This window comes from Puma concolor, chromosome E1, assembly GCF_028749965.1.
Source record: "Puma concolor isolate L17-30 chromosome E1, mPumCon1.1.hap2, whole genome shotgun sequence".
NCBI lineage: Eukaryota > Metazoa > Chordata > Mammalia > Carnivora > Felidae > Puma > Puma concolor.
This window is the reverse complement of record NC_141680.1, coordinates 28561703-28574572: the sequence shown is the minus strand read 5'-3', so window position 1 is coordinate 28574572 and position 12870 is coordinate 28561703. Positions and strand designations below refer to the sequence as shown.

Below are 12870 nucleotides of genomic sequence, written 5' to 3'. Positions count from 1 at the left end.
TCTGCATGGCAAGAGATATAAAATGTTACATCTCAGGTTATGTTTTTTCTAGATGGAAAACAAATCTCTGCCAGGAGATTTGTATTTATATGACTAAGAACAGGAATCATTTGCATTGCTCATCTGCAATTGCTTTGTTATCATTTACCTGTAAGTTAACCACTACCCCTGTAAAGTTGTAAAATAGCCTAGGCAATAGAAAGTCAAATCAAGATGCACATCTCTATACAATCAGGTAATTCCAGAGGGTCTGCTAAATTATATCTTGCATTCCAGTGGAAGGATCCCAGTAATTTCTCTCTATTTCCAAGTTTTGAATGTTTTTTCTTAAGGCTCTTTACCCTGACAAGAAAACTTTATTTTTGCTTTTCTATAGCACCAGTCCCCTTTTCATCAGAATGTTTTTTTTTCCCTTCCTTGTGCCCAGTTATTTCTCTTACTTTATTTAAATCTTGGCTCCATCTTGCTTCCTTTGAACACAAATTTTTGGTCTTCCTTCTTTCACCGTTATGTAATGTGGCTGATCCTCAGTTCACTTGCTAAACATTTAGAGAGTAATTAGGAGTGTTAGTTTTTTATTTTAAGGTACAGTAAGATGGTATTATTTTTATTAAAAGTGGTCTTTATTCGGGCCCCTGGGTGGCTCAGTTGGTTAAGCGTCCAGCTTCAGCCCAGGTCATGATTCTGTGCTTTGTGGGTTTGAGCCCTGCATCCGGCTCTGTGCTGACAGCTTGGAGCCTGGAGCCTGCTTCAAATTCTGTATCTCTCTCTCTCTCTCTCTCTGCCCCTCCCCTGTTTGCACTCCATCTCTCTGTCTCCCCAAAATAAATAAATATTTAAAAAAATTTTTTTAAATGGTCTTTATTGGTTTGGTGTGTGTATGTGTGTATATATATATATATATATATATATATATATATACACATATATATATATTCTCAGTTTTACTTTAAGCTCCTGGTGTAAATTACAAATGATGTGGGTTTTATTCTTTTTTTGTTTTTTGGTGTAGAAATCGTATCCATTAATTCAGGGATGTAAATACATAGTACTTGTGTTATCACTTTACCTACCTATACCTATGGCAGATAATTGACAGTGATACCAAACTCATTCTTATTCAGTCTGAACTCAGCCTCAGATTCATTTGTAATATGTAAGTCCAGCCATTCACTATCAATCAGTTGAAGTCGATACAAGGTGAACATGTGTTAAATAATACTTTTAGGAAAAATGTCATAGAGCAGTCTGGTTTAGAGTTGGCATATAGGGAGGTAATCTTTGTCTCTCTTTCAAAATAAAAATACCTTTGTTATAAGGTAATTAGTTGTATAAAGTTGATTATAATCTTAAAAAGTATGTTTTCCTTAATACAAATCAAAACCATAATATACTACCTTAATCCAGTGAGAATGGCTAGAAACAAAAAGATAAGAAATAACAAGTGTTGGCAAGGATGTGGAGAAAACAAAATCCTCATGCACTGTTGGGAATATGAATGTAAATTGGTGCAGCCACTGTGGAAAACTATGGAGGTTCCTCAAAAAATTAAAAATAGAAATGTATGACCCAAAAATTCCACTACTGGGTATTTACCCAAAGAAAACAAAAACACTAATTCAAAAAGATATATGCACCCCTATGTTTATTGCAGCATTATTTAAAATAGCCAAGATCTCTGGGGCGCCTGAATGGCTCTAGTTGGTTAAGCATTTGGCTCTTGATCTCAACTCTGGTGTTGATCTCATGGTCGTGAGTTCAAGCCTTACATTGGGCTCTGCACTGGGCATGAAGCCTACTTAAATAAATATAAATAAATGAAAGAAAAGAAAATAGCCAAGATCTGGAAGTAACCCAAGTGTTCATCGATTGATGAATGATTAAAGAAGATGTGGTGTATATATACAATGAAACATTACTCACCTGTAAAAAAGAATGAGGTATTGCTATTTCTGGCAGTATGAATGGACCTAGAGGGTATTATGCTAAGTGAAATAAGTCAGACGGAGAAAGACAGATACCACATGATTTTACTTACATGTGAAATCTAAAAGACAAAACAAAAAGCAGAATCAGACCTATAAATATAGAGAACAAACTAATGGTTGCCAGAGGGGAGGGAGGTAGGTGGATGGGCAGAATGGACGAAGGGGAGTTGAAGATACAGGCTTTTAGTCATGGAATGAATAAGTCATAGGGATAAAATGTATAGCATAAGAAATATAGTCAGTGGTATTGTAATAGTGTTGTGTGGTGACAGATGGTAGCTATACTTGTGGTGAGCATAGCATAAGGTATAGAGTTATCAAATCACTACATGGCACACCTGAAACTAATGTCAATATTGTGCATCAACTATACTTCAACTTAAAAAATATAGATAAATTGAAGGGTGCCTGGGTGGCTCAGTTGGTTTAGTGTCCAACTCTTGATATCGGCTCAGGTCATGATCTCATGGTTCATGAGATTGAGTCCCATGTCAGGCTCTATACTAACAGTGCAGAGCCTGCGTGGGATTCTTTTTCTATCCCCCCCCCCAGTTGTGTGCATGCATGTATACACACCTGCTCTCTCTCTCAAAATAAACATTAAAAAAAGTTTTTAAAAATATAGATAAATTGAAAAAAGGAAATATGTTTTCCTTTTTAGCTAAACACCCAAATTACCAAAGTAGATACATTTCTTTTTTTTTTAATTTTTTAAAGTTTTATTTTTTTATTTTTATTTTTGAGAGAGAGACAGAGCAGAAGCTGGGAAGGGTCAGAGAGAGAGGGAGACACAGAATAGGAAGCAAGCTCCAGAGTAGATACATTTCTTATATAAAAATTTATTTGTATCATGTGCTTTAGTGGTTAACCATATGAAAAAAAAGATATGGATATATTAGCCTATTATCAATGTCCTTTTATTTTTTTGTGACTTCACAACTTTTATTTGTGTTGCTTGTGCTTTGTCTTGAAAATTTCTTCTCCTGGGGCACCTGGGTGGCTCAGTCGGTTGAGCGCCTGACTTCAGCTCAGGTCATGATCTCGCAGTCTGTGAGTTCGAGCCCCACGTCGGGCTCTGTGCTGACAGCTCAGAGCCTTGAGCTTGCTTCAGAATCCTTGTCACCCTCTCTCTCTGCCGCTCCCCCACTCATGCTCTGTCTCTCTCTATCAAAAAATGAATAAAAAATGTTAAAAGATAAATAAGTAAATAAAAAGAAAATTTCTTCTCCCTTTGCCCCAACAATGGGCAGGGAGAAGATAGCAAAAAAATAAAAGACATCTCTCTTTATTGCACATGGACGCATTATTCAGGCTCACCTGGTGAAGTTTAGGGGGAGTCTTGTCACATTCTCAGATCCCTGTTCAGGAGATGGGGTAGGTTACTGGAGTGGTATCACATGTGAGAGGGGTATCTCCAGGTCCTAGCTATTGGTCCTGTGCTTCCTGGTTCTCCATGCCTTCCTGGCCCTGCTTCCCTCAGTGACCTCTGCAGTGTATCTTTTTAAAATGTATTTACATTCCAGGTGCCTGGGTGGCTGTGTTGGTTAGGCATCTGATGTCAGCTCAGGTCAGGATCTCATGGTTCAGGTCATTAGTTTGAGCCCTGCGCCGGACTCTGTTGCTGTCAGTGTGGAGTCTGCTTCGGATCCTCCGTCCCATCTCTCTCTGCCCCTCCCCTGCTCTCTCTCTCTCAAAATAAAAATAAAATAAAATAAAATAAAATAAAATAAAATAAAATAAAATAAAATAAAATAAAATAAAATAAAATATAATGTATTTATATTTGATCCCAAAGTAATGTGCTTTAGCTTGAAAAATTGTTTGGTTTCATTAAATCTAGAGAGTTTGGGGCACCTGGGTGGCCCAGTTGGTTAAGTGTCCGACTTTGACTCAGGTCATGATCTCACGGTTAGTGAGTTTGAGCCCTGTTTTGGGCTCTGTGCTGATAGCTTAGAGCCTGGAGCCTGCTTCAGATTCTGTGTCTCCCTCTCTCTCTGCCCCTCCCCCGCTCACGCTCTGTCTCTGTCTCTCTCTCTTAAAAATAAACATTAAGGGGCGCCTGGGTGGCACAGTCGGTTAAGCGTCCGACTTCAGCCAGGTCACAATCTCACGGTCCGTGAGTTCGAGCCCCGCGTCAGGCTCTGGGCTGATGGCTCAGAGCCTGGAGCCTGTTTCCGATTCTGTGTCTCCCTCTCTCTCTGCCCCTCCCCCATTCATACTCTGTCTCTCTCTGTCCCAAAAATAAATAAAAACATTGAAAAAAAATAAAAAAATAAAAAATAAAAAAAAAAATAAACATTAAAAAAATTTTTTTAAAAATATCTAGAGAGTTTTGTTGTAGGTCAAAGAGGGTTCAAAAACATAAATTAGTTACCTCCTTTCTTGTAGAAGAACTTTTCAATAAGTTTCAGATGTGGCTTGTGTCTAAAAGAAGGATTTGGTGTTTTGTAGAAGAAAGTTCAGTACAGGAGGTATGAAGGATCTATTGGCTTGTTTAATGTTCTCAGTGTTCTTGGGGTGCCTGGGTGATGCAGTCAGTTTAGCATCTGAATAATGCTTCAGATTAGGTTCAGGTCATTACTTCGTTACATTGTGGGTTCAAGCCCCACATCAGGCTCTGTGCTGATGCCTCCAAGCCTGCTTCAGATTCTCTGTCTCCCTCTCTCTGCCTCTCCCCCAACCATGCTCTGTCTCTATCTTTCTCCCAAAAATAAACATTAAAAAAAATGTTTTTTAATGTGTTCTCAGTGCTCTTGATATATGCAGAGTAATTAAAAACATGGACTATGGTGGGGCGCCAGAGTGGCTCAGTCGGTTAAGCATCTGACTTTGGCTCAGGTCACAATCTCATAGTTCATGAGTTTGAGCCCCAAGCTGGGCTCTGTACTGACAGCTCAGAGCCTGGAGCCTGCTTTGGATTCTGTGTCTCCCTCTCTCTCTTACCATCCCCCACTCATGCCCTGTCTCTCTCTCTCTCAAAAGTAAATAAGCATTAAAAAAAATTAAAAAACAAACAAACATGGACTATGGTGCCAAACTTCCTTGGATTCAGCTTGGACAAATTGTTTAACTTTGCTCTTTCTCAGTTTCCTCATCTTAATGTGGTTTTTTTTAAATTTTTTTTTTTTTCAACGTTTATTTATTTTTGGGACAGAGAGAGACAGAGCATGAACGGGGGAGGGGCAGAGAGAGAGGGAGACACAGAATCGGAAACAGGCTCCAGGCTCTGAGCCATCAGCCCAGAGCCCGATGCGGGGCTCGAACTCACGGACCGTGAGATCGTGACCTGGCTGAAGTCGGACGCTTAACCGACTGCGCCACCCAGGCGCCCCTTAATGTGGTTTTTGTGAGAAATTTTTGTTTATTTACATAATTGTGAGCAATACATAAACATATACACATGTATGTGTTCAAACATATACATACTGTCTCATGTATGACATTAAGAACAATCTAAGAACATAGTAAGCCCTGCACATTTTTGCTATTATATATCTTTTCCAATTTTTTTAAAAAATGTTTCTATATTTATTTTTGAGAGAGTGAGAGTGAACATGAGCAGGGGAGGGGAAGAGAGAGAAGGGTATAGAGGATCTGAAGCACGCTCTGTGCTGGCAGCAGAGAGCCTGATATGGGACTCCAACTCATGAACCGTGAGATCATGACCTGAGCCGAAGTTGGATGCTTAATCAACTGAGGTGCCCCTTCAAATTGTTTTTTAAGTTTATTTATTTTGACAAAGGGGGGGGGGGTTGCGCACACACGCATGTAAATGGGGGAGGGGCAGAGAGAGAGGGAGAGAGAGAATATCCCAAGCAGGCTCCGCACTGTGAGTGCAGAGCCTGACATGGAGTTCAGTGCAGGGCTCAAACTTATGAACCATGAGATCATGACCTGACCTGAAAATCAAGAGTTGAATGCTTAACTGACTGAGCCACTCGGGTGCCCCTATTTGTCTTTACAAATTAAACTTAATACCATTCCTCAGATGTTTACCAGTGCCACATCTTTCTCCTGAAAGTATTAAAATTTATTTTAAATTTTGATATGGTAATTACTTGATTCTTTTGTTTATTTTTTAAATAGGTTTTTTTGAAGAGCTGTTTGCTCAAGACAAGAAACTCTCAATTTGTTCAGCTCCAAAAAGAATAGATCAATTTGAAATATTCTTCATAAAATGGCTATACGAGGCAGCAAGTGCTAAGAAACATGAATTTATGAACATAGCCACATGCTTTTTTCCTTTCAGTTTGATTTAAATTTAATATCCTCCCACAATGGAAAATGATTTACAATAAAGAGATGAACTGGAAGGAATAGGAAAATGGAAACAAGATGTCATTTCTTTTTACTATCCAACAGATTTACCATCTGTTTTAAAGTGTTTGACCATCTACAGTAAATGAAACAAAATGCTTTTTAAAATAATGTAATACTTTAAACTATTTTTACTACCAAACTCTCCCTCCCCTGTGAACACATTCATTTTACTGAGTAAAGGTTTATTTAAGCTCCACTTACATCTATGTTGTTTTTAGCTCATTTCCTTTTTAAAAAAGCAATTGGTGAGTTTATTTCCCAGTTTAGCTGTTATAATAAAATATAAAAGACATTTCTGTTTTGGCCTCTACTATAGCATTATTGAAAGCTATGAAAGTCACAGCAAAATATAGGACAGCATAAAATTAGAAACTGCTGGTGTTTCTGTAGCAGTAGTTACTGCACTTGCAATTTCCCCCCTTCTTGCTACCAGCCCAAATCTGAGTCACCCCTGTGTACCAGACAACAAACCGTAAGTGTGTTGTTTTTTTTAATCTTTTTAAATTACACTTCTTTTATTTTCTTTCTTATTCATCTTCATTCATAAAAATGGTTAAGTAATAATAGAGATTATAGAGAACATAAAGAAGTGAATTTAATTTTTCTCATATAAAACTTTTATTCATTCAAACTAACTTTTTTAAATAACAGCTTTACTGAGATATTATTAACATAGCATAAAATTTACCCTTTTAAAGTATACGGTTCAGTGGTTTTTTTTTGTGCATTCACAGAGTTGTGTAACCATCATTATTATAAATTTAGAACATTATCTTCACTTCAAAAAGAAATCCACTCCTCCATCCTCCCAGCTGCTAGCAACCATTAATCTACGTTCTGTCTCTATGGATTTGCCAGTTTTAGACATTTCATATAAATGAATCATATAACATGTGTCCTTCCTGTGACTCACTTCTTTCACTTAGCATATTTTCAAGGTTTATCCATGTTGAAGCATGTATCAACATTTCTTTCCTTTTTATTGCTCAATAATATTCCATTATATGGATATGACATGTTCTTTATTCATTCACCAGCCAATGGACATTTGAATTGTTTCCCACTTACTGACGATGCTGCTTTTAACATTCATGTATAAGTTTTTTTTTAAGTAATCTCTACACCCAACAGGGGCTCAAACTTAGAACCCCAAGATCAAGAGTCACACGCTGTACCAACTGAAACAGCCAGGTGCCCCCCATGTATAAGTTTTTATATGGACATAGGGTTTTCATGTTTTTTAGTATGTATATAAAAATGGAATTGCTAGGTCATATGGTAACTCTATGTTTAACCTTTTGAGGAGCTACCAGATTATTTTCCAAAGGCGCTGTACCGTCTTACATTCCCACCAGCAGTGTGTAAGGGTTCCAGATTCTTCACATCCTCTCTAACACTTGTTATCTGTCTTTTTGATTGTAGCCATCCTAATGGTTATGAAGTGGTATCTCATTGTGGCTTTGATGTACATTTTCCTGATGGCTAAGATGTAGAACATTTTTTCATGTGCTTATTGTCTATCTGTATGTTTATGTCTTCTTTGGAGAAATGTCTTTTCAGATGCTTTTTTTTAAATTGGTGTTTTTTGAAAAATGAAAAAACAAATTTAAAACCTATTCGAATGGTTTCTGGTTCATTTTACTAGTATAAATTGTCATAGCTGGTTCATTGAAAGCAAACATTTAAAATGGATTTACCTCAGGATGCTGTGCAGAAAAATGGGTGAAGGATAAACTGTCTAGACATAGCCCCACTTAGCAGGATAGCCCTCTTGTACTTCCATGTGCCCTGACCCATGGTGATGATGACACACATCCTGGTGGCATGCTGCATGTGTTGATTTAGCCTTGTCCACATTGTACTAAAGCGAAATAGGTGTCAGGCTGTCACCATTCACACTAATTTTTATTTTTTAATGTTTTATTTATTTTTGAGAGAGTATGAGTGGGAGAGGGGCAGACAAAGAGGGGGACAGAGGATCCGAAGCAGGCTCTGCGCCGACAGCAGCGACCTGATGTGGGCCTTGAACTCACGAACCAGGAAATCATGACCTGAGCCGAAGTTGAACGCTTAACCAACTGAGCCACCCAGGCACCCCTCACACAAATTTTTAGAAAGAAACCTTTACCAAGGGAGCAGCTTCGGACTCTGTCTTTTTAAAACCTTCTGAACTGTGGCTTGGAGCCTGCAGAGTAGACTGTGGCTGTGGATGTCAGTGCAACCATCAACATTGCTGTTCAAGAAATTGCAGTTCCAAGTTGTAAATGCTAGTCTTTTTTTCAATAAAAAGACCATTAACTTAAAAAAATGGGTTTTTGTCTTTTTTTTCTTAGAAGATTTTATTTAAACTCAAAGTTACTTAACATATAGTGTAGTATTGGTTTCAGAAGTAGAATTTAGTGGTTCATCACTTACATATAACACCCAGTGCTCATCACAAGTGCCCTCCTTAACACCCACCACACATTTAGCTGTCCCCGCAACCCAATTCCCCTCCAGCAACCCTGTTTGTTCTCTATAGTTAAGAGTCTCTTATGGTTGCCTCCCTCTCTGTTTTTATCTTATTTATTTTGCCTTCCCTTCCTCTATGTTCATCTGTTTTGTTTCTTAAACTCTACATATAAGTGAGATTATATGGTATTTTTTTCTTTGACTAACATTTCTCTTAGCATAATACACTCTAGTTCCATCCATGTCGTTGCAGATAGCAAGATTTCATTCTTTTTTGACGGCTGAGGGTTTTTTTTTGTCTTATTGAGTTTGACTTTATATATTCTAGATACAGTTTCTATATCAGGTATATGGTTTGCAAATATTTTCTCCCATTTTGTAGGTTGTATTTTACTTTCTTGATGATATTTTTTTTAATGTTTATTGTTGAGAGAGGAGAGAAAGTGTGGGGGAGGGGCAGAGAGAGAAGGGGACAGAGGATCTAAAGCAGGTTCTGTGCTTAAAGCAGGTCTGAGCCTGTTGTGGGGCTCAGACTCACAAACTATGAGATCATGATCTAAGCCAAAGTCAGATGCTTAACTGACTGAGCACCCAGGCGCCCCAATGGTATTTTTTTTTTTTTTTTATGTAGGCCCTTCACCCAGCGTGGAGCCCAATGTGGGGCTTGAACTCACTTGACCCTGAAATCAAGACCTGAGCTGAGATCAAGAGTCAGATGCTTAACTGACTGAACCACCTAGGCACCCCCATTTTTTAATGTTTATTTATTTTGAGACAGCAAGTGAGGGAGGGACAGAGAGAGAGAGAGAATCCCAAGCACACTCTGCACTGTCAGCACAGAGCCAGTGTGGGGCTTGATCCCACAAACTATGAGATCATGACCTGAGCCAAAATCATGAGTTGGATACTTAACTGACTGAGCCACCCAGGCACCCCAATATTTGATGTTATTTTTGAAGCACTAACATTTTTTATTTTGATGAAGTTGAATTTATTCTTTTCCTTTAGTTGCTTATGCTTTTAGTGTTATTTCTAAGAAACCATTTCCTAACCCAAGGTCACAAAAATTTACTTCTATTTTTTTTTCCTAAGAGTTTTATAGTTTTAGCTCTTACATTTGTGATCCATTTTGAGTTAACCCTTATATATGGTATGAAGTAGGAGTCCCAATTAATTTTTTTAATATATGGATATGTAGTTTATTTAAAGACTGTCTCTTTCCTATTGCATTTCCTTGACATCTTTCTTGAAAATCAGTTGACCATAAATGTAAGCATTTACATTTCTAGTCCATTGATCTATATGTCTGTTTCTATAACAGTACCATAACTGTCCTGATTGGTGTGTTTTGTGGTATGTTTTGAAATCAAAAAGTGTCAGGACTGTAACTTTATTCATCTTTTTCAAGATCATTTTGGCTATTTTGGGTCCTTTGCATTGCTGTGTGAATTTTAGGATCAGCTTGACAATTTCTGCAGTTTTGTGTAGCTTTCATATCTTTATGAATATATAAATATGTCTTCTACAACACATTTATATATTTTTTTTAAATTTTTTTTTTCAACGTTTATTTATTTTTGGGACAGAGAGAGACAGAGCATGAACGGGGGAGGGGCAGAGAGAGAGGGAGACACAGAATCGGAAACAGGCTCCAGGCTCTGAGCCATCAGCCCAGAGCCTGACGCGGGGCTCGAACTCACGGACCGCGAGATCGTGACCTGGCTGAAGTCGGACGCTTATCCGACTGCGCCACCCAGGCACCCCAACACATTTATATTTTAAACCAAATTATATTATTACATTTTTCTGCAACTTTCTTTTCTCCCCAATGTTTTATTATGAAAAATTTCAAACATAGAGATAATGAAAGAATTGTAGTAAACACCCAAACACTCTGCCCTCTCCACCCCCTACCCCCAGTCTATATTCTACAGGTGACATTTTGGTATATTTCCTTTATCATATAATAAGCCATTCCTAGCCATAGCCACATATTCTGTCTACTCCTCAAACCACCTTATTATTTTGTGCATTTTAAAGCAAATTACATTTATCAGTATACTTCACTTTTAAATATATCATCATATGTATTGTTAACTAGGTTCAATTTTTTAATAACTTTTTTATACAAAGTGAAATGCACAGATCTCGAGTGTATATCTTGTGAGTTTTGACAAATACATTCACCTGTGTAATCTTAACCCTTTTTTAAGACACAGACCTTTTCATCACCCCAAAATATTCTGTATTTTCCCACTCAATTTCTGTCCTTATCCCTTGTGAAAAACAACCACTGTTCTAATTTTTTCACCATAAATTTAGTTGTTATAGAATTTTGTGCTCTTGTACAAGGCTTCTTTACTCAGCATAATGCTTTTGAGATTCAGTCGTACTGTTCATTCATACTATTTGAGAATCATTCACACTATTGTGTATCAGTAATTTTTGTTGTTGTTGCTGAGTAGTAACCATTGTATGATGCCCCGTTTTTTAAATCAATTCTTGTATTGAATAAATTTCTACCTATCTGTACCACCACAAAGTTCGGATAAGGTTTTTGTTTACATTTAAATTACGATTGTTATACTAGTTATAGTAATGATTATTAGGAAGCTTTGTAAATGTAGAAATACTTCCTGAATTAAATAAATGCTTTTATCAGTCTTTTACATATACTAGAGATTTTGCAGACTAGTTGTGTTCATTTACCCTGGAAGGACTAAAATTCAAAACAAATAGCAAAGAAGTTTTACTGATCTTCCTAACTTGCTTTCTCTTACTTTACAGATGGACTTCTCAAACTTTCATGTGCATTTAAATAACCCCAGTCACCAGGGGATCTTGTTAAAATGCAGATTTTGATTTGGCAAGTTTGGAGTGAAGCCCGAGATTCTGCATTTCTAGTAAGCTCCCGGTGATGCCAATGATGCTGATCCCTGGAGTAGCAAATATCTCCAGCCAAATTGCACTGCTTACCCTTCTCTGAATCTATCTTGAACTCCCATTTCCATGCCTTAAAATAAGCATGTTTAAAATACTTAGGACAGAAAGGAAAAGAATCCATAAAGTAAGAATAGGACATTATGTAAAAAGAATAGGCAGTTTTTTTTTTAAGAACAGGCAGAATTTTTAAAGAATCAGATATTCTATAAATGAAAAATATTTCATTAAAGTTAAAAAATAAGACCTCAGTGGAAGGGATGGAATCTTCTTCATTTATTTATCTACATTATTCAGTTAGGACTTAACATGTTGCCTAAATTATTACACAATATTTTTGTAAATCTATGCTTCAGAGAATGACAACAGCTTACTCCTTCTTTGTTCATTGCCATATATAATGGGTACTAAATAATTTTTGATGGTGAAGAAATGAGGATGTTTGGGGCTGCAAACAACAGACAACCCACCTCAAAATGGTATAAATAATTCAAAAATTTGTAATCTTATCTTACATAAGAAGAATTCTAGAAGTAGGGAGAGTACATGGAATATATGATCAGGATGGTGGGTCTATTTCTCTTGTGTTTCTCCTGACTTTGCCCTCCTCAGTTTTGTCAGCTTTGTCTTCATGCTTGCTTTCTTCATGATGGCAACATGGCTGCCACCATCTTTCAGTCACCAGCTGAAACAGCAATTTTCCTTGTTTATGTCCTATAGGAGATAAAAACCTATCCTCTAATCATGGAATAAAAATCTTTTAATACACAGTTGCCAGGGAAATGCCACTCATGACAATGGGATAGATCATCTTTGCCTGAGTTAGCGTGCTACATGGAGCAAAGAAGTGAAAACCTGAACAAATTTTTCTCTTAGGAAGGGAATTAGAGGAATGAATGCATGGTATGCAACAAATAGTGGCTCTATGATGGCAAATTTCAGATCAAACAAAAATTATAAAAGTTTTAATAATAGCATGCTAGAATACAAATAAAAAATAAGAAAAAAACCCAACCAGAGTCCTTCTACATTTGTCTTCCTTTGTATTTGCTAGGACTATTTGGTTGCACATTAAAGAAAACCCAATTTGAATGGCTTTAATTATAAAAGATTTTATTGGAAGATAATGTTATCATAGACTGAAAAATTACATTGGGGGCAGAGTAGAGGT

The 12870-nt window shown here is 37.1% G+C and overlaps 1 protein-coding gene across 4 annotated transcripts in view; it reads left to right on the top strand.

Annotated features, from left to right (window-relative positions):
* The window catches only part of LOC147574228 (uncharacterized), a 57296-nt gene that overhangs the window by 13910 nt on the left and 30516 nt on the right, over nucleotides 1–12870 (top strand). Inside the window, exon 5 of one of the 4 annotated variants that reach the window (XM_086686801.1) lies at nucleotides 11547–12637. The exons of 1 other annotated variant lie outside the window; for it this stretch is intronic. In XM_086686801.1, the coding sequence (XP_086542927.1) occupies nucleotides 11547–11577 (31 nt within the window). In that variant the 3' untranslated portion in view covers nucleotides 11578–12637. Of the gene's footprint in view, nucleotides 1–8243; nucleotides 8883–11546; nucleotides 12638–12870 lie in introns of those variants that run through there. 2 more of the 4 variants (XM_086686799.1, XM_086686803.1) reach the window with 2 other exon arrangements.